General features: G+C 42.7%; 1 protein-coding gene across 3 annotated transcripts in view; it reads right to left on the minus strand.

Moving 5' to 3' along the window:
• Window positions 1-18312, minus strand: part of VPS35L (VPS35 endosomal protein sorting factor like) — a 127812-nt gene that overhangs the window by 67335 nt on the left and 42165 nt on the right. For all 3 annotated transcript variants that reach the window (XM_024744179.1, XM_024744180.1, XM_024744181.1), the window contains 8 exons: window positions 18017-18113; window positions 17266-17313; window positions 15886-15979; window positions 12011-12088; window positions 11396-11518; window positions 2556-2602; window positions 1634-1745; window positions 987-1103 (listed from right to left, as the gene is read on the minus strand). In XM_024744179.1, the coding sequence (XP_024599947.1) occupies window positions 987-1103; window positions 1634-1745; window positions 2556-2602; window positions 11396-11518; window positions 12011-12088; window positions 15886-15979; window positions 17266-17313; window positions 18017-18113 (716 nt within the window). The remainder of the gene's footprint in view (window positions 1-986; window positions 1104-1633; window positions 1746-2555; window positions 2603-11395; window positions 11519-12010; window positions 12089-15885; window positions 15980-17265; window positions 17314-18016; window positions 18114-18312) is intronic.

Genomic DNA, 18312 nt, shown 5'->3' on the forward strand with positions numbered 1-18312 from the left:
AGCCTCCAGAAATGTGAGAAATAAATTTCTATTGTACATAAGCCACATGACCTATCATATTCTGTTACAACAAACTAAATGAACAAGGGCATGCTGCTAGTAGGAGAGGAACAGTGCAGGGTGTGGTGAAGTTTGGCCACAAAGACAGCCAACAGCATTTCCCTAGTGGCAGCTACATAAATTGCTGGCACATTGCCTGAAAGGGCAGTGAGGCATAAAACCCAAACCTACAACATGATGACCAGCACAACATGCATTACAGAAACTAACATCAGTTGGTCCATCTTCCCAAGACTTCCTGTGTCAGAAGTATGGGGAGAAAGAGCCTTCAGCTGTCCATTCAAGGGAAGGAAACTGGAATTCCCTTTTGCTAATCACTGGCTTGACTGCTGATCTTCAATTTAGGAATATCTCAATAAATTGGTTTTTTCAAATCCAAATACAACCTGACCCTTAAAAAACACAGGGGTTAGGGGCACTGATCCTCCACGCAGTCAAAAATCCACATATAACTTATAGTCAGCCCTCTGTATCCACGATTCCTCCATATTTGCGATTCCACTTCTGTGGATTCAACCAACCATAGGTTGTATAGTATTTACTATTGAAAAAAAATTCCATGTATAAGTGGATCTACGCAGCTCAAACCCATGCTGTTCAAAGGTCAACCGTGCTACAGACTGCTGTACTTCGAATGCTCTTTGCAAAGCTACAGGTCTTTTAAAGTTTCAAGTATTTATAATTTTACACTTTTGGTGCATCTTAAGGTCTCAAGAATAAGACATGCTAGGGATACAAAAATCAAAGAAATACATCTTTAAAGCTATAAGTTCTCCATTACAGATTAACAAATAATGCAATTAAAAGTAGATTTCTTAAAAAAAAAAATAAGGATGATTAGCTGAAAGAGAAATTTTTTAAAAGAAAGAGTATACTGCATAACCTGGACAAAAAGCAGTCAATACAAGGTCTAAATGGTCACCCACCTGTGGATTCTTCAATTTAGTGATAACTTTCCAAGCTTCATTGAGAATCTGAAGTCGATCACTCTCAGGAGGATTAGCCAAGGCCAAGTTTAAGCCCAGTGAGCGAAAGAGAAGATGCTAAAAAATACAGCAAACCATTACGATCCTGGAGAGGTACAATCAGAGTAACTTGAGGCAATAAAGGAAAAGGCTGTAACAGTTGGCCTGTCTTGAGGTTAATCTTCCAACGACCGTTTTCTGAAGTTCTACCACAGATCTGTGCAAGTTAGACTGAGAAGCTCAAAACAGAGAGCTGGCTCTGTGTACTGGTCCAACCCGTGGGCCATAATACTCTCCTGGACAAAGCTTTTCATAAATAATAAGTGAAGATACAGTTTTAAGGATGTAAGACCAAAGTTCTTCCTAAATATTTCATAGTGAGCTAATTTGACAGATTTAGGACTCAAGGAGGCCTGACTCGCGGCAATTACACGTGTCTCACAACCCCAGTCGCTAACTCATTCTCCATCGTACTCTTCAGAAACAGAGCCCTCGCTTGTTTTCCTGTTGGCTGGAGCTTCCCCTGACTCCGAACTCTCTCTCCCTGGGGAGCTACTGGGCAAACATTGCCTATTTGTTCTCCGCTGAGCATTAAGTCAAGAGCCTACCTTGGGGAAACCAGACTCATCGCACTCTTTAATCATGCCGATGAAATCCATGGACCTTGTGGCGATGAACTCGGCCCGGAAAGCTGACATTACGGAATTCAACAGCAAGGCACTGAAAGACACACACACATGCCCCACGTCAGCAGAGCTTCCCCTTAATGAAAGTCGCTTTCATTTTAGGATGTATGTTGTTGGGAAAGATGACTGACAGCCCTTTAATGGTAAGGGTGGAAAAATAAGAAGACTGGAGTAAAAAGGCCACCTCTAGAGACTAACTCGGTGTTTCATGCATATTCAGAACTTAATATTCAACTGACTGGAAGAATGGATGGATGGGTGGATGGATGAGTGAATGGGTAGATGGATCAATGGATGGACAGGTAAATAAGAAAGTAATCAAATCCATTTAAACAGAAGAAAACTGAGCCTTCAGTGCACAAATAAAACTAAATATTAAGTAAGAATATTGATCCAAGCTGCAAATATATATCCGCATCTCTTATGAAAAGCACTGTTCTAGGACCTAGGGACACAGTGGTGAACAAAACCCACTCCAGGCTGCTCACACATCTGCCACCAAAAGGAGAGCAGAGGAGAAACCTCTTTGCCTGGTAGACAGGAATTTGAGTTTATCCTGACCTTATCACTTATCACAGCCCCACAGGGAAAGAACTATTATTATACCCATTTTACAGAGGAGGAGACAGAGGCACAGAGGGGTCAAAGTAAGTGACCCAAGGTCAGAAAGCTAAGAAAGAGTGGAGCCAAGATCTGAAGCCAGGCACCTGGACTCCAGCATTCCTGACCTCCACGCTATCCTGCTTCTCTGTTGGCCCTCTTGCCCATGCAAGCATGCCAACCTCAAAAAAAAGCAACCAAGTCCATTTTCAAACACAGGCTTTATGAATTTCAAAATACTTACTTGTTTGCTAGTTTCTTACATCTCTCCATCATTTCCGTTAGCAGAGCCTAATCAAAAAAATGATAAAAACCATCAAGTTGGAGGATCTAAAGCAACACTTCTCATGAACAGATTTCCAAAGCAATACTCTAAAATAAACACAGCCACATGACCATTTCTATCTCAGTGCCTGGCAGGGATGGGGAAGATGAAGGAGAAAACAAGCTCACTCTTGTGGCATTTAGTATAATGGATAAGAGCTGGGGCCCTGGCCTCAGGCACACTTGGGTTCAAATCCAGTCTCACCAACTACTTTTCCTCATCCTTAGGTAGATGATACCGACCTGTGATACCATCCCACCTACAGATTACTGCAGGATGATGAGAGTGGTACCTCCTATGCTCCAGGGCACCAAGAATGAAATCTGCTTTACTACTCACTCCTCTAGACCCCCCTTTTTCCTCCCCATTTCACGAGGTGTCTGTGAAATTCTCAGTAAAACAAATAACAAACACTGGGCCAGTACTTGGTGCTGGCCAGTCACGGTGAGAAGCACTTGGCACTCATGATGTCACTTCTCACAACCACCAAGAGGCAGGCTCTCTATTCTCCCATTTCACAGATGAGAAACCAAGCCACTGAACAGTGATGTGCTTGGGCCAAGGTGACACGGCTAGTTATGGCGGGCTGGATGTGACCTGGGCAGTCAGGCATCAAGGGCCATGCTCTTCACTATACTTCCTCTCCATGCATTTTGAAGGACATTTTTTTCCCCAAAAGGAAGTAAATGTTTTACTCATTGGGATACTATTAATGGCTTTAGAGCTATCTTAAGACAATTACGTGTCTTTAAAAGAGCTCCTATTTTTTAAAAAAAATCAATGGAAGAAGTCTCCAATAGGGCAGTGGTTTGGGGAAGGTTTTGAATGGCACAGGCAAGGTCAATCCCAAGACAAAAGAGCTGGTAACAGCAGCATCGACACTGAGAACTCACCAGGCGCACAGCACTAGGCACTGGGCTAAGCGCTTTACATACCTTTTCCCATTTACTCTTCACAATGGTCTTTGAGGCCCATGTCAATTATCAGCACTTGACAGATGAGGAAGCCAAAACTCAGCTAGGTTAAGCCACTTCCTACTAAGTGGTAGAAATGAGATTTGTACCTAAGTCTGGCCCAGAAGGCAAAAGATAAAATCAGTCTTCTTTAGTGAAATTCTACCCTTTCCAGCTGTGGCCTCTGTATCCTGGGTGCTGCTTGGATAATTAAGGTGGTAGTTGCTTGTGGAGATACTGTCAGTACCCCTTACTCCAGAACCCTGATTTTATTCAGATTTCTGTCTCTGCCAACAAAATACAGGTTGGGTCCTGTTATGGAGTGAATTATGTCCCGTCCAAATTCATATGCTGAAGCTCTAACCCGCAGTGTGACTGTGTTTGGAGGTGGCGCTTTTAAGGAGTTAATTAATGTTAAGTGAGGTCATAAGAGTGCGGCCCTAATCCAACAGGACTGGTGTCCTTATAAGAAGAGGAAGAGAGACTAGGGACACACATGCACAGATGATAAGACCAGGAGAGGACACAGTGAGAAGACAGTGGACTGCAAGCCAAGGAGAAAGGCCTCACCAGAAACCAACCTTGCAGGCACCTTGATCTTGAACTTTCCAGCCTCCAAAACTTTGAGAAAATAAACTTCTGTTGTTTAAGGTACCCAGTCTATTATGGAAGCCTGCTAAGGTCTGAATAGCCACCTAATTCCCAAGTTGATGGTGTCAGAAGGTGGAGTCTTTTGGAGGTGATAAGGTCTTAAGGGTGGAGCCCTTATGAATGGAATTAGTACTCTTATAAAAGTGGCCCAAGAAAGCTCCCTTGTCCCTTCTGCCATGTGAGGACACAGCATGAAGACAGCTGTCAGTGAACAAGGAAGTAGGCCCTCACCAGACACTGTATCTGCCAGCATCTTGATCCTGGACTTCCCAACCTCCAGAACCATTAGAAATAAATTTCTTTTGTTTATAAGCCACCCAGTTTGTGGTGTTTTCTTAGAGCAGCCCAAACGTACTAAGCAAAGTAATACAGGCCCAAGCCAATCACGGTGGTCCCATTCCCCTTGCCAGTGGTAAGTTTAGACAGGGCACATGACCCATTTCTTGCTACTTAGATGGGGGCTTAGAGGAAAAGTTTCCTTTTTTTTTTTTTTGGCCGCGCTGCACGGCCCATGGGATCCTAGTTCCTCGACCAGGGATCGAACCCAGGCCCTCAGCAGTGAAAGCACCGAGGCCCAACCACTGGACCGCCAGGGAATTCCCAAAGTTGTCCTTAAAGAGGAACCGAAGACTCCTCATCTTTCTGCCTTCGGATGCTGCCATGTATGGACATTATGTGTGGAATGGCTACAGCCACTTTGCTGCTATCTGGGGATGGCAGAGCAGAGAAAAGAACGGAACCTGCCTGGCTCAGACCCTTCACTGTTATTCAACAGAACACACTGAATTATTTTTGAAGGGCCAGTTAGGTGTTTGTTCCTTGCAGCCAGCATCCCAATTGATGATAAAATTGACAATGTCACAAATGGCTTCCCAAACCCATTCATGGGGATTTAATATTTGAAAAGTCATTCATGAAGACCAATATCAAAGTGGTTTCTGGGAAGACTGGGAAAGAGATATTCTTATAATGATCGCATTGATACTCCTTGACATGCACAAATAATCACTCACTCAACACCTGCCTGTGAAGCAACTTTAATGTACTAGCCACTATTTTAGGCACTGGGAATAGCAGTGAGGAAATCAGACAGAAATCCATGACCTTAGATGCTTATTCTCTCTTTCATACACACACGCACAAATGAATGAGCTATCTTGGCCCACCACTTCTGAAAAGACGAAATAGGGCAAATGCTAACATATGGACGAAGTGTTCTGGCCATTAAGACAAGACAAATGCTTTAAAAGTTCTCTTTCCACAGGAGATGAATGCATTAAAAATGCATCCAAGAATATCACTTAAAAAAAAAAAAAAAAGGGCTCATTGTCATTACCCTTAAGTGTCCAGGAGCCAAATGCTATATAGATCCCAGGATGGTCTGTTAGAGGTTATTAATTTTTTTTTCTGGGAAGTGACAGGATTGATTATCTTTGGCAAGAACAAGATGAACAACAGTTCAAAGCAGACTGAGATCGAAAAAAGCCTATTGGCTGAGATAAACCATTGAAAAACTTGCAGCTCTGAATATATGTTCACAGACACGTCAGAACTTGAAGATTCATTAGGCCCCTACATTTCGTTTGTTTATATATTTGTTTTTTATAAAAATTATAAAAAGAAGAAATGCTTATGGACAGAAGTTCAAATAATATTGTCATGTATGAAGTAAATTATGAGTGCCCTCCCTCCCAACTCCCACTTCCTAGGGATCAACAGTGTCAACATTTGGTATTTATCCTTCTAGGCCTTTGTCTATGCCCTATGAATACGTAGCTTTTGTTGTAGAAGACTTTTGTTCTGTTTTACAGAAATGGATAGTCTTATACACATTGAGCTACAATTTGCCTTTTTCACTCAAGAATCTAGCACGGGCCTCCCTCCTCCCGTGTTAGTACACACAAATCTACCTCATTCCTTTTAATGCCTGAGGAATCCATATCATGTATGTAACTATTTTTCAAACTGCTCCAAATTGATGACGTTTTTTAAATGTTTTATTTTTAACCAATTATAGCCTCATGAGAAATTGCAAAAATAGTATAGGTGCTGGGTTCCATCACCCAGCTTCCCCCAGTGGTAACACCTTACGTAACTATAGTGCATTGTCAAAATCAGGAAACTGACATTGGTATAATATAATTAACTAGACTATTTCACCAGGTTTTTCATGCACCTTTCTTTTTGTGGGGTAAAGGGTATATCTTTGTGACACTTCATTAACATATTTGGATTTGTATAGCCACCATCACATTTAACTACTGGATTTTTAAGGTTATCTCCAGATTAGGGTTATCTACCCACTTCAAAAGTATAGGAAAAGAAAAAAGAAGTTGGGTCAATAACACATTTCTGTTTTCTAAACTGAGATTAACTCATACACAGCCCAGAGTGCTCAGAAGATATGTACTTATACTTTTACTAAATAGCCTTCCAATCAGCATTTACAATTATTGCCCCATAAAAAAATGAACTAAATGATACACATATCACATTTTCCTTATTTTTCTAGATGAAACAAACATGTAAAACAGTAGGCAAAACCATAAACTAATCTTAAAAGCTAGTATCTTTCCTCCAATCCAGAGTTAATATGGCTCAAGTCTCAAAGAAATAAAATATTTCAGTGTGAATAAAAAGAAATTTTATATCCCAGGTAGTAAAATGAGAAATTAAATTTTTTTCCTTTATTTATCTTTCTCTGGGGATTTTTCCCTAATTCAAAAGAATGAAAATAACACACCTGTATGCTTGAGAGGGATTTATCATTGACCAAGACTAGTCTTAGATTTGCATTACTAGCCTAATCATACATTAGAATGTTTAAAGGGCAATTTATAGTATGACCATTGGAGTAGCAGTCCCATGGGTCAATCTGTTCAAGTCCCACCTTAAAATGTAGCAGTTAACAGGAGATACCTAGAAAGAAAGAGTCTAAAGCAGTCAAGGGAACAAATCTGTTGGTTTCAGTCACTGCCAAAATGGCTACATGACTTCTTTCTAACTGTGTGACTGTAAGAAGTTTGTAAGCCTCAGGTACCCCATCTGTAAAATGGGTATAACAGTAACACCTAGCTTGGGGAAGCTCTGAGAGTGAATTAAGATAGTCCAAGTAAAGTAACTAATACAGGCAGACCTCAGAGATATTGCAGGTTCTGCTCCAGACCACTGCAATAAAGTGAATATTGCAAAAAAGCAAGTCACACGAATTTTTTTCTTTCTCAGTGCAAATGAAAGTTATGTTTACACTATACTGTAGTCTATTATATGTGCGATGGCATTATGTATAAAAAAATGTACGTACCTTAATTAAAAAATATTTTATTGTTAAAAAATGCTAACCATCATCTGAGCCTTCAGTGAGTCATACTTTTTTTTGCAATAGTAACATCAAAGATCACTGATCACAGGTCACCATAACAAATAATAATGAAAAAGTTTGAAATATTGCAAGAATTACCAAACTGTGACACAGAGACACAAAGTGAGCAAAATGCTGTTAGAAAAATGGTACCAATAGACTTGCTCGATGCAGGGTTGCCACAAACCTTCAATTTATGAAAATGCACTATTTGCAAAGTGCTCATAAAGCACAGCACAACAAAACGAGGGGTGCCTGTGGGGCGCATGGCAGAGGGAGCCTCAGAAAGAGGTGGTTAAGGGCTCAAAGCGTAGCAGCATCTCAGACCCATCTCCCCGCTCCATTCTTCACAGCCAACCAACACTGCCTTCTAAACTCTTCCTGAAAGGTCACAAAATTTTCCTAACAATAGGTATTTGTTATAACGTTAAGCGAGGGAAAAGCATCATAAAATCATACAGGAAATATTTCTCATCTACAAAACCACAATTACAGAGCAAGAATGAAAGCGGAGAGAGAAATATTAAAAAGAAAATGCACCAAAACGTTAACAGTGACCAGTTATTCGTGACAGAATTTTAGGTGGCTCCTTTCCTCCGTTTAACCTTTCTGTCTTTTCCAAATTCTTCCCAATGAATATGTACTCTCCCATCCATTCTGCCTCTTGGTTTTTCCATGGCTACCAGAGAGTTCTCCTCTAATCCATCTCAGATGCTTCTGCCAGTTTGATCTTCAGGCACCACTTTTTTCATATTATCCCCTTGGTCAAAAATCTTCAAGCGCTGCCTGGTCTCCACGACACGATGTTCAACAACCTCTGCTTGAGCCACTCCCAGCCAGCCTAGTCCCTCACTCTTCTCCAGTAATGCTTGTCTCCTTATCATGCCCGTCTATACGGGTCCCGTCCCTCAACCCCTCCTTACTGCCCCTCTGCTCATCTCCTGGCCTTCAAGTCAGTCCAGGCTCCCATCTGCTGTTAAGGTCAAAGACAACAATGGTAACCACCCCCATCTGCCTGCTGCCTACCATGCACCAGCTCTTGGCCATGCGCTTGACGCGCACTATCAGTCATCTCGTGAGAGCCCTTCGAGGAAGGTTCTATTATTAGCCCCATTTTACAGCTGGTAATACTGAAACACAAAGAGGTAAAGCAGCCCAAGGCAACACAGCCACAGTTTGAACCCAGGTCTGCCCGACCACCTGCCCCAGCCTCTACCGCTTTCCTCTTCCCTCCTTCAACGGTGACAACCTGCATCACACAGCTTAGCAAGTGATCACGGGATTCCATACCAGACAAGATAAAAAGCTGCTGAAAATGATGAGAAGCTTATCAAGGGATTCGTTTTCATTGCCCAAAAGCAGGTTTTATGAAACGGTTGCTTTTTTCTCTGCAGAATGTGCCTAAAATTGGGGGCATAAATGTTTTTCACTTACTCTAATTTTAATTGTATAAGGCGAAAAAATCCTGTCTTTAAACAACAACAAAAAAGCCTTTTTGAATAATCACTCCTTGATTTTTTGGGGGGAAGGGATTTGATATTTCAATTTCGATCTGAAATTTCGTATGTCAGATATTTGCAGCTGAAGGCATTTCTCCCTTCGCTCATCTAGATAGTTCTCCCTTCCTCTCTCACACCTACCTGTCGGGTGTATTGCCAGCTGCTGCAGACAAACTCCTACATTCTGGAGGCATGGCCTCTTACAGACATACACAGCTCCAACTCCCCGGTGGACACATCCCAGCCACTGTCAAAGAGCTTTTAGGTATCATATTGCCACACACATCTTCAGCACCACGCTGACATTAATTCTTCCACATTTTGAAAATGACTTTTTTTATGAGACACTGCAAGTTCCTTATTTAAATGCCCCAAGAATCAGAGTTTATTATTATTCAGGTGACCTAATTTTTTTAATCACTTCTTCTAGTGCAATAATGATTTCCTAGAGTTTTACTCCCCAGGAAAGCTCTACTCCCAGCTTCTGCCATCCTTTGAGATTACTGGCACTTAAAAGGAAGAATGCCTTATGACATGTACTTTTTGTTTTAAATCCAATTTTGCTTTTCATTAAAGTAAGGAGAAAAAAATAAGTGTTCTCATTTTCAAATGATTCCGTCTTGCTCATAGGTTTCAGTCATTCAGCTGCATTGGTCAAGTTCATGATACCTCTTCCCAGGAGCCTGGGCCAGCGTGTGGTGGCTGAGACTACACTGAAGATCACAGAGAGTGGCCAGCAAGGTTTTCAAAGCATCTTCTGTTAAACTGGCTTGATTTAAAATCAATTTACTCAATGGTAAAAAATTCACCTGAAATATGAAATGTCCCTATTTTTCTCCTCATACTTTAGGATTTGGAAAAATTTAAATATGTGCAAGACATTATACTTGCTGAAAAGTTAAAAAACAGGGCAAAGAAATAAGTTAAGACGATCCAAAATCTTGCCCTCCAGCGATATTCTGTCGTATCTCTCTCCCAATTCTCCTGTGCAGATACGAAAATCACGTTTGCAATCCCGATGACACAGCATTCAAGCGCTGCGTGTGGGACTCTCCCTTAAGCACCGTAAATGGACTGCCTTGTTTGATCCAGGCAGTAGACTCGAAAACAGGAATTATTACTGCTCCCGTTTCACAGGTAAAGAAAAAAGCTGAGTGATTAGGGACAAGTGACTTGGCCTCTGCTTTAGTCTGACAGCTGTCAACAACAGAGCTGAGATTCAGATTTAGGCACCCCGACTCCAGGGCCCACACTTGAACACCAGGCCACACTACCACTTAGGACACACACAGTAACAGGTGTAACTTCTTTCTTTCACTTGAGCACATCAGTGTGTACTCCATCGTGGGTCTCCATCATCTTAAATGGCCCTGCAACATTCCACTGAGTACACAGACCATAATTTAACCAATCCCCTTCTGATGGCTGTCTCCACTGTTTCACTAGCGTGAACGCAGCTACACATGTGTATGTGTGTGTGTTTACGCACTCGTCAAGTTATTTCTACTGGATATTTTAAAAAGTGGATTGCTTTGTCACAGTCGTATCTTTTTTTTTCTTAACAGCTGTCAATATGTGTTTGCAGATACAGGGAAAAGGCAGGTGGATTTGAATTTTGCTTTACTCCAAATATCCTTGTTTTGTAGCAAGGTCTCTTTTTCCCTCACAAAGAATAAATTCTCAGCCATCAACGAGAAGACAACAGAAGCTTCATCTATCACAGTTATTGCGACAATCTGAGACTGGTGTTCCACTGAAATTGCTTCTCAGTCTTAGGGAAGAAAAAGAGTATTTCTGCTATGATTCTGACTTCACTTTAATCCCTGACAATGCTTCAGTTAGACAAAAAAGAAAAGAAAAAAAAATTTATAAGAGCAATTACGTATCTTGAGTTTCACTTTCCTTCCATAAAATGGAGAAAATATTATCTGCTTTACGACTTTATTAACTTATTATCAACACAAAAGGAGTGCACGAAGGTTAGTGAAGAGGCAATGAAGCCTGCTGGCCCTGGAGTCGGATTCAATGGGTTTGTGTCCAGTCACTGCCACTTTCTAGCTGTGTGACCTTGTGTAGTTATTCGGCCTCTCTGGGCCCCTACATCCCCCTCCCAGAGTTGGTAAACAAGGCAAGGCAGGAAAAGTGCTGAGCGCAGAACCAGTCACAACAGTGAGCCGTTATGAAAGGGCCCTGATTATGTCCCTGGGCACACAGGTGTAGTAGGGCTTGTTAAGACACAGAAGAGAGGAGCCCTCCTTGGTGGTGAGCTTCACACTGACGCCACCTGGCAGTTACCTCGGGGGCGTGGTAGGAAATGCACTGGAAGATCCAGTCCATGGCAGGCGAGTACAAGGGGAGGTAGGATGGAAGCTCCACTCCCTGGAGCACCAGCTGGTTCTGGACAGTATCGCCGTGAATCTACAGGAGACCAAATAAACACTCAAAAGAAGGGGAAGTCACATAATAAACGAATAGCATGTAACTCACAGACTGCGCATATCTGCAAGCATCTGGATGGCCCCCAGAGAAATAGCCTGGTTTCTCAGGGTTTTTTTAAACTAGAAAAAAGCACACAAAGTTTCCCATGTCAGCTCCCAGGCTGAGCTGTTCTGGGAATGTGTGCTGTGCAGAGAAGTAACCTGATAAAATTGGAGCCAGCAGATGCTAAGAAGAAAGGCTGATCGACGGGAGATGTTTCCTGGTAACACATGCACATTAAGCCTCTCTGCTTGTTCAGTACAATCAGCACGTTTTAATTGTGTGTAACAGACTCGAGTGTAATTTTATAGGGTTTACACACTCAAAGAACTTTAAGGCAATCTCGACTTGGAAAACCAACTGGGTTTTATGAATTTGTGATCACGTAGCTATTACATCAATTAGCTGCTCTGATTGACAGTGTACTCTTACCTGTTTGAATGTGAGGAGGAAGTCAAAGAAGTTCTTATTTAGGCTTTCTTTGAGATGCGGAGCCACTTCCATGCCCACCTGTAGCCAATCAAAATGAAATTACCTTGACCATGGAAAAAGAGGTTGTAAATAACATATACAGTGTGATGTCATTTTTGTAAATTAAAAATATACATAGAGATAGATATAGGCAGAGAGGTCCAGCAAGTTAACTTTTACTCTTTTTGCTTATCTGTTTTCTTATTCGATAAGCATATCTTGCTTTTATAAGAAAAACCACAGAAGCTATTTTTAATGAAAAAAGGGCAACATTTGCAGTAATCATCTTAGCAATTTCCCAAAGGTAATGAAAGTATGACTGAACAGATGACCAAGGGAACAAATCAATACAGCACTAAGGAGAAATGTACTCTCAAGATCATGTATACGATATTCTCTTCCTCTCTAAAAAATGATAAACACACATGTGGCTGTACTTATTAAATGAAGCAAAAAGATTCTGGTATGTAAGAGAGTCAGCTGGGACCTCACTGTTGCATTGTTAAAATACATGGATTCATTCTTTGCTGGGCAGTCATGGAAGCAGACATAAATTTTGATGTATTTTAAGCCGGTTTTTATTAGACAAGCATGAAGCCTAACAATGCTATAATCCACTGGTTCCTTCGTTCATTGTTTTAAAAAGATGGTAACATTTTCAGCTGAAAAAATTTGCTAATCATAGAGAAGGTGGCCAGAGCCCTAGGGTTGGATGCAAAGTGAAGGTCTCAGCTATGGCAGGGAGTGCAAGTATTTAACACAAAACAAAGCATCATAATGTTCCTTAAACTGAGCTCCTCAGAATACACCTCAGTTCCACACTGCTGCTTTAGCACGAAAACAACTTTGTAAGGGGAGTTGCTTTCTGGGACCTGGTTCCTTCCAAGGGGGACAGATTCCTGCCACTCACCTCCCCCCCTACCCAGAGGTCATGAAAATTCATGATAACAAGGTTTTTTTAGATGTCTGTAAAGAATTCCTTTGAGAAGAATTATGCAAGATCCACTGGGGCGGTAAATTCCAAGGGCATCTCTATGGCTGTTGGGGATGCTTCCAAGGACAGGCACAGAGATTAAAAAAAAATACTAACAACAAATGTCAGATCCACTTCTACTGTGTTCTGATTCTATTGTCTTTTCTTCCACTAATCATTTTGTAGAAAAGGCAATAATTACCTGTTAGGCGACAGCAAACAAAAAAGCCCAGTGGACAAGCAGTGGAGAGGAACTGAAGGGGCCATGACTTAGGAGTTAATCATACTTTCCTTTAGTAAGCAGCTTTGAGGTCCCCCCATGCCCCGCCTACTCAGTGCCTTTGTGGGGTTTTTTTTTTGCGGTACGCGGGCCTCTCACTGTTGTGGCCTCTCCCGTTGCGGAGCACAGGCTCCGGACGCGCAGGCCTAGCGGCCATGGCTCTCGGGCCCAGCCGCTCCGCGGCATGTGGGATCTTCCTGGACTGGGGCACGAACCCGTGTCCCCTGCATCGGCAGGCGGACTCTCAACCACTGTGCCACCAGGGAAGCCCTGACTTTGTGTTTTGTTTATGTCTTCCCATAAAGCCAAATGAGCAGCTTGGAAATCTGCTTGGGTCTAAAAGATTTCTACCTAGAGTAGCAAGGGTAGTTACTCATGATTTCCATCTGCTGTTTCTGCCTGCCTGGCATTCATTCCCTTTGTTTCTGGAATCAGTAAAGTGGATTTGTCTTCGAGAAATCAAACTTCCCTCTCAGACCAGGTCTGTGGCAGAGCTGGACCTGGCCGATCCTGAGCTGCAGGGGTGGGCACGTGACCCAGGCTCAGTCCGTAGGCATATCCCATCCCATGGCCACAGTGACTGGTCTATCTACGGACAAGGGACCCAAGGTGGTGCAGTGAGTTTCTGCCCTGAAATTCTGGCTGGAACTACTGCGGAAAAGGCACTCTTGCCACTGGAGTTCCTAAGTCAAGAGGATGGAGGTCTTTCCACCATATGGAAAAAGAAAGCCTCAGAGTACAGTCACACAGAGGAGAGCAGAGCTGAGCAATGAGGGAGGAGACAATTCTTGACATGGTTTGGGGGCCCTGGGTCTGCCACGCATGCACTACCTCAGGCTCTTCAGACGCAACGGCCAACAATTTCCCCCCTTTTGCTTCAAAGTACTATGAATTGGGGTCTTGCCACTTGCAATTGAAAGAATCCTTACTAATGCACACTGTCTCCTTCTTTTTATATCAGAAGATTTTCAGTAACTACCCAACCAGGGAAATCAGCTCTGCCTAAACTGACACAAATGATTTCAGATACAGCGCATCTCACCACCAGCTTTCCTAGGGTGGGTCTGTAATTTCTCCTCATTGCCACTGAGTTTTAAAGTTGCATCTGTCACGCAAAGGCACGTTATATGCAACAAATATCATCTTTCACTAGGTTGTGTACCTTACTTCAAACTTTAAAACTGGAACAGGTTTGTAAGGAATGAATCTTTCCACCCACTTTCTGATTTCTGTTTAATAACTGTGTGTCATAAAACACACTGAGATTCTAGATCTTTATTATTGTACTATTACTGACGTCAAGGTGAGTTCAAAGAATGTGATGTGTCCTACAAGGGGAAAGGCAGCAGAGCACAAATACACAAGTGATAGTATCCTTTCATCCCACCGCAGGGATCCAGCAGCATTTTGCACAGAACAGGCCCTCAGCAAACACTGACACGGCTGGAGCGTTCAAGCTCCCGATATTCCAAAGCTGAAGCTCTAGGAAACATATCTGATATTCCTGTATGAAAAATCCACGCCAAGTTTCAAGCAGATGGCAATGCGTAAATGCTTCGGCCTCGGTTACTACAAGGGAGCAAGCGCCCTTTAATGGAAAGCTTTTTCTTTCTTTCTTTTTTTCTTTTCTCCCTTATCAGGGAGTGGACCTATAAAAAGTATCCTTCCTAAGGATGTCTGCTACTCACTCTGAGGGCAATGACTGTTTGATTTCTTTGTGACACTGGAGACCACAGGGCTTCTGTCATTTGTTAGACGTCACATAAAAGAAGCAGATCAAAGGCTACGGTCCTCGCCTTCTGATTTCTTGGCACTGGAAGTCTGGGGTTCATCAGGACCCTAAAGAACAGGGGCAATAACCCCTCTCTAAAGGTGAACAATGCCAACAGAACTAGCAAGGGGGACTCCACAGAAAGCTACCAGAGGCAAAGGCCCCACGTGAGTTGAAGAAAAACGAGTGTAAACTCTCCACAGGGTGCATTTTTCATAAATGAAAAACTTACTAGTTTTAAGAAGGAGCTTCACGGTGCTTTAAAGGAGAGAAAGGCTGAGTGATTTACAATCCTCACAGCAGAGCAGCCCTCCAAGGCCAGGCGACACAGACCCTGATGCCCGCCGTCACCAGGCACCTCTCCCTGCCAGACACTCGCAGGGAGTGTCTCACCAACTCGCACTCCAGTCCAACTCTTTAATACAGAGACCAAAAATCTAATAAAACAATCGAATTCAAAGACAAAGGGAAAGCATGTTTCGAGTCAATGAAAAGCAACCTATCAGCCGAAAGGCTTTGGGAGCCTCCTTCCCAGCAAGAAGGGAGAAACAATTAGTTCTGAAACTTAGTTCGTTTCTAAGAAGATGACCTTAAACACCCCCTAATTAGAGTTACTGGTAAGTGGGTCTACTTTGAAATTAATTTTTAAAAGGAATCCTACAGTTCTGCTTTCTGCGAACAAGCTGTGCTCTAAAATTAGCAGCTAATAAAGTCCTTCTTCCAGTGACTGGTGAGGTGGCGGGGAGGGAGAAGCGTGAACATTAGAGGAGACAGGACACGGTCACAGGCGCGAGTGCAGGGACGCAGCTTACCCTGCACAGGTAGGCCCTGGCGTACACCGACACCAGAGGGTCCCCGATCCCTCGGACCATGCAAGTCAGCCGGGGCAGACACTCTGAAATCCCCCTGTTAGAGACAAAAAGACAGCAGCATTACACCCCGTGGGAGAACTCTCTGTTCTTTCATTTCTTTTTTTTTTAATAAAAAAAGCTAGACTTCCTAAATGCAGGGGGGAAAATCAAGCTTTGGAACCAAACCAAGGTCAAAGTTTGAGTCTTCTAAGGCCATGTAACAAGTCTTTCTCTCTTGCCACGATTCATACTTTGAATGGTTTCTTTTATCTTTACCATTTGCTCAGTGCTGGAGTCTAACCTTCAGTCTTTTCCTGCTTGAGGTCACATTTATTTTACTAATTTAACGATTTTTGTCCCCCGATTATTTTCCATTGACAGCTCACTCCTTGACCTTCTTGATATTTTCGTCGTATCCATATTCCTTTGGTACTGATTTGCGCCCTGTGCCCCGCCCCTTCCTAGCACCTGACACCCAGCACCTCAGGCTAACATCCGCATCCCCCTCAGTGTGAACTGTGACTTATTTATTCCTCCTGCCACGTGGGACTTCCATCTGCCTTGGGCATTATTCTCCCCCCACTGGTGAGGCAAAATAACTCTTTCTTCAGCACCACGTTATCCCCACAAACTCCCCCAGGCATTCCCAGATCCCAATCAAACACATTTGGTACACATTCTAAATCCAACCCAACTATTCCTCAGAGCTCCGTGAGTCAGCCCATGGCTTTGAGGAGTTGATTATCTAGACGGGATCCAACACCACTCAGTCTTTCGGCAGCTCTGCAGAAAGCAGATCTGGTTTCTCCCGGCTCTGCAAAACTACTCTCAGTACAATGCCTGAGGTGACCCAGAGTAGCAGAGGGCTTAGGGGCAAAGGCTTTTCCTTCTGACATCATCTTGGACAGCACCAGCAAAGACAATGAGTGAGGGCCCACGGGTGTCGCTCCCAGTGTGGTGTGTCCAGCTCACCAGACCCTCACAGACCCCTTCTTAGGGCCTTGTTCACAGAGGAGACTAGGGGTCAGAGATGCTAAGTAACTTTCTCAAGACCACACAGCTAGTAATAGCAGAGCTAGGATTCAAATACAGTTGAGCTGAACTTCCATGAGTTAGTCAACCAACTGCTCCCAGCTTGAGTTTTCTTCTCTGTAAAATGGAGATTAAACGAGAAAATGGATGGAAGGTGCTTAACACCAGATCTTCTACACACTAAGTTCTCAAAGAATGACAGCTACTATTACATCGTCATTAGCATGTGTGTGTATGTGTGTGCACAGGCATATATGAGAGAGAAATTTTTTGGAAATGTATGGTCCCGGACTTTAAGAAGAGCCTTACGTTTTGGAGAGGAACTTGTTACACTTCAGGATGGATGCTTCCACATAGCTACAAAAACCTTCTGTTAAGGAAGACATTTTCCAGATGGTCTGTTCCCTACGGGGAAAGCCTGAACTATTCATGCAGGGAACTTGGTGTGTCTTCAGGAGAGGGGGCCACAGTGACTCTCAACAATCCAGAGAATTAAATTAGTGAGTGGCTTGTGGTTTCTATATTTGGTTTTCAAGGTTTTATATTTATTTATAATAAAATCTGGAAAACGTTGTATGCTGATTTATGGTTGCATGCTGAAATTTAAACTGGGTTTTGAGCATTCCCAATCGAGGCTTTATGGGGAAAAGGATGAAACACAGAGAACTAAGATTCCATTTGTGTATAAGTTGAATTCTCTGTCCTTCAACACTGGTGTTTGTGCAGAGAAGCTTGACCCTGTTCCTTTCAAGTTCTTGAAACCAGAGAAAACACAAAATGATGAAGCATTTTAATTGAGAAAATTAATGTGGGAATGTTCCTCAGAGAAACAAAAGCCTGGTACATGGCACTATAGTCAAAGTAAAAAAACAGAAAACTGGGGAGAGCCAGAGTCCAAGGACCTCGTGGACAATGTGGCTGGCCCTGTACTTCCAGGCTAGCAACCGTAACAGAACTGCATTTTCAACAGGAATTTCAGGGCGGCCCATTACATGGCTTCTATTAGCAGTGCAACTCTTGCAGCCTATCTTTAAAACCATCAGACAGAAAAAAAGGATACAATCTCGGAATGAGTTCCCTGATGGAAGCAATCTTGAAAAACCAATTTAAGCATGTTTCTTTGGCTGTGTCATTTACATTCTCTGGAGAGAAGTGATCTGTAAAACAAAAATAATATCTATCAGCCCCCTAATTCTTGGGATCTGTTAGAGCTGCTATGAGTCCTAGGACAAAAAAAAGTTACAATGGAGCAGAAGAAGGGGTGGGGCACCGAGTCCTTCTATGTTTTTCCTTCCAAATATCATTATTATTAGGAAACAACTGGTGACAATGATAGCTGACAAAGGCTTTCTAAGT

The sequence above is a fragment of the Neophocaena asiaeorientalis genome, unplaced genomic scaffold, assembly GCF_003031525.2.
Source record: "Neophocaena asiaeorientalis asiaeorientalis breed wild unplaced genomic scaffold, Neophocaena_asiaeorientalis_V1.1 scaffold91, whole genome shotgun sequence".
NCBI lineage: Eukaryota > Metazoa > Chordata > Mammalia > Artiodactyla > Phocoenidae > Neophocaena > Neophocaena asiaeorientalis.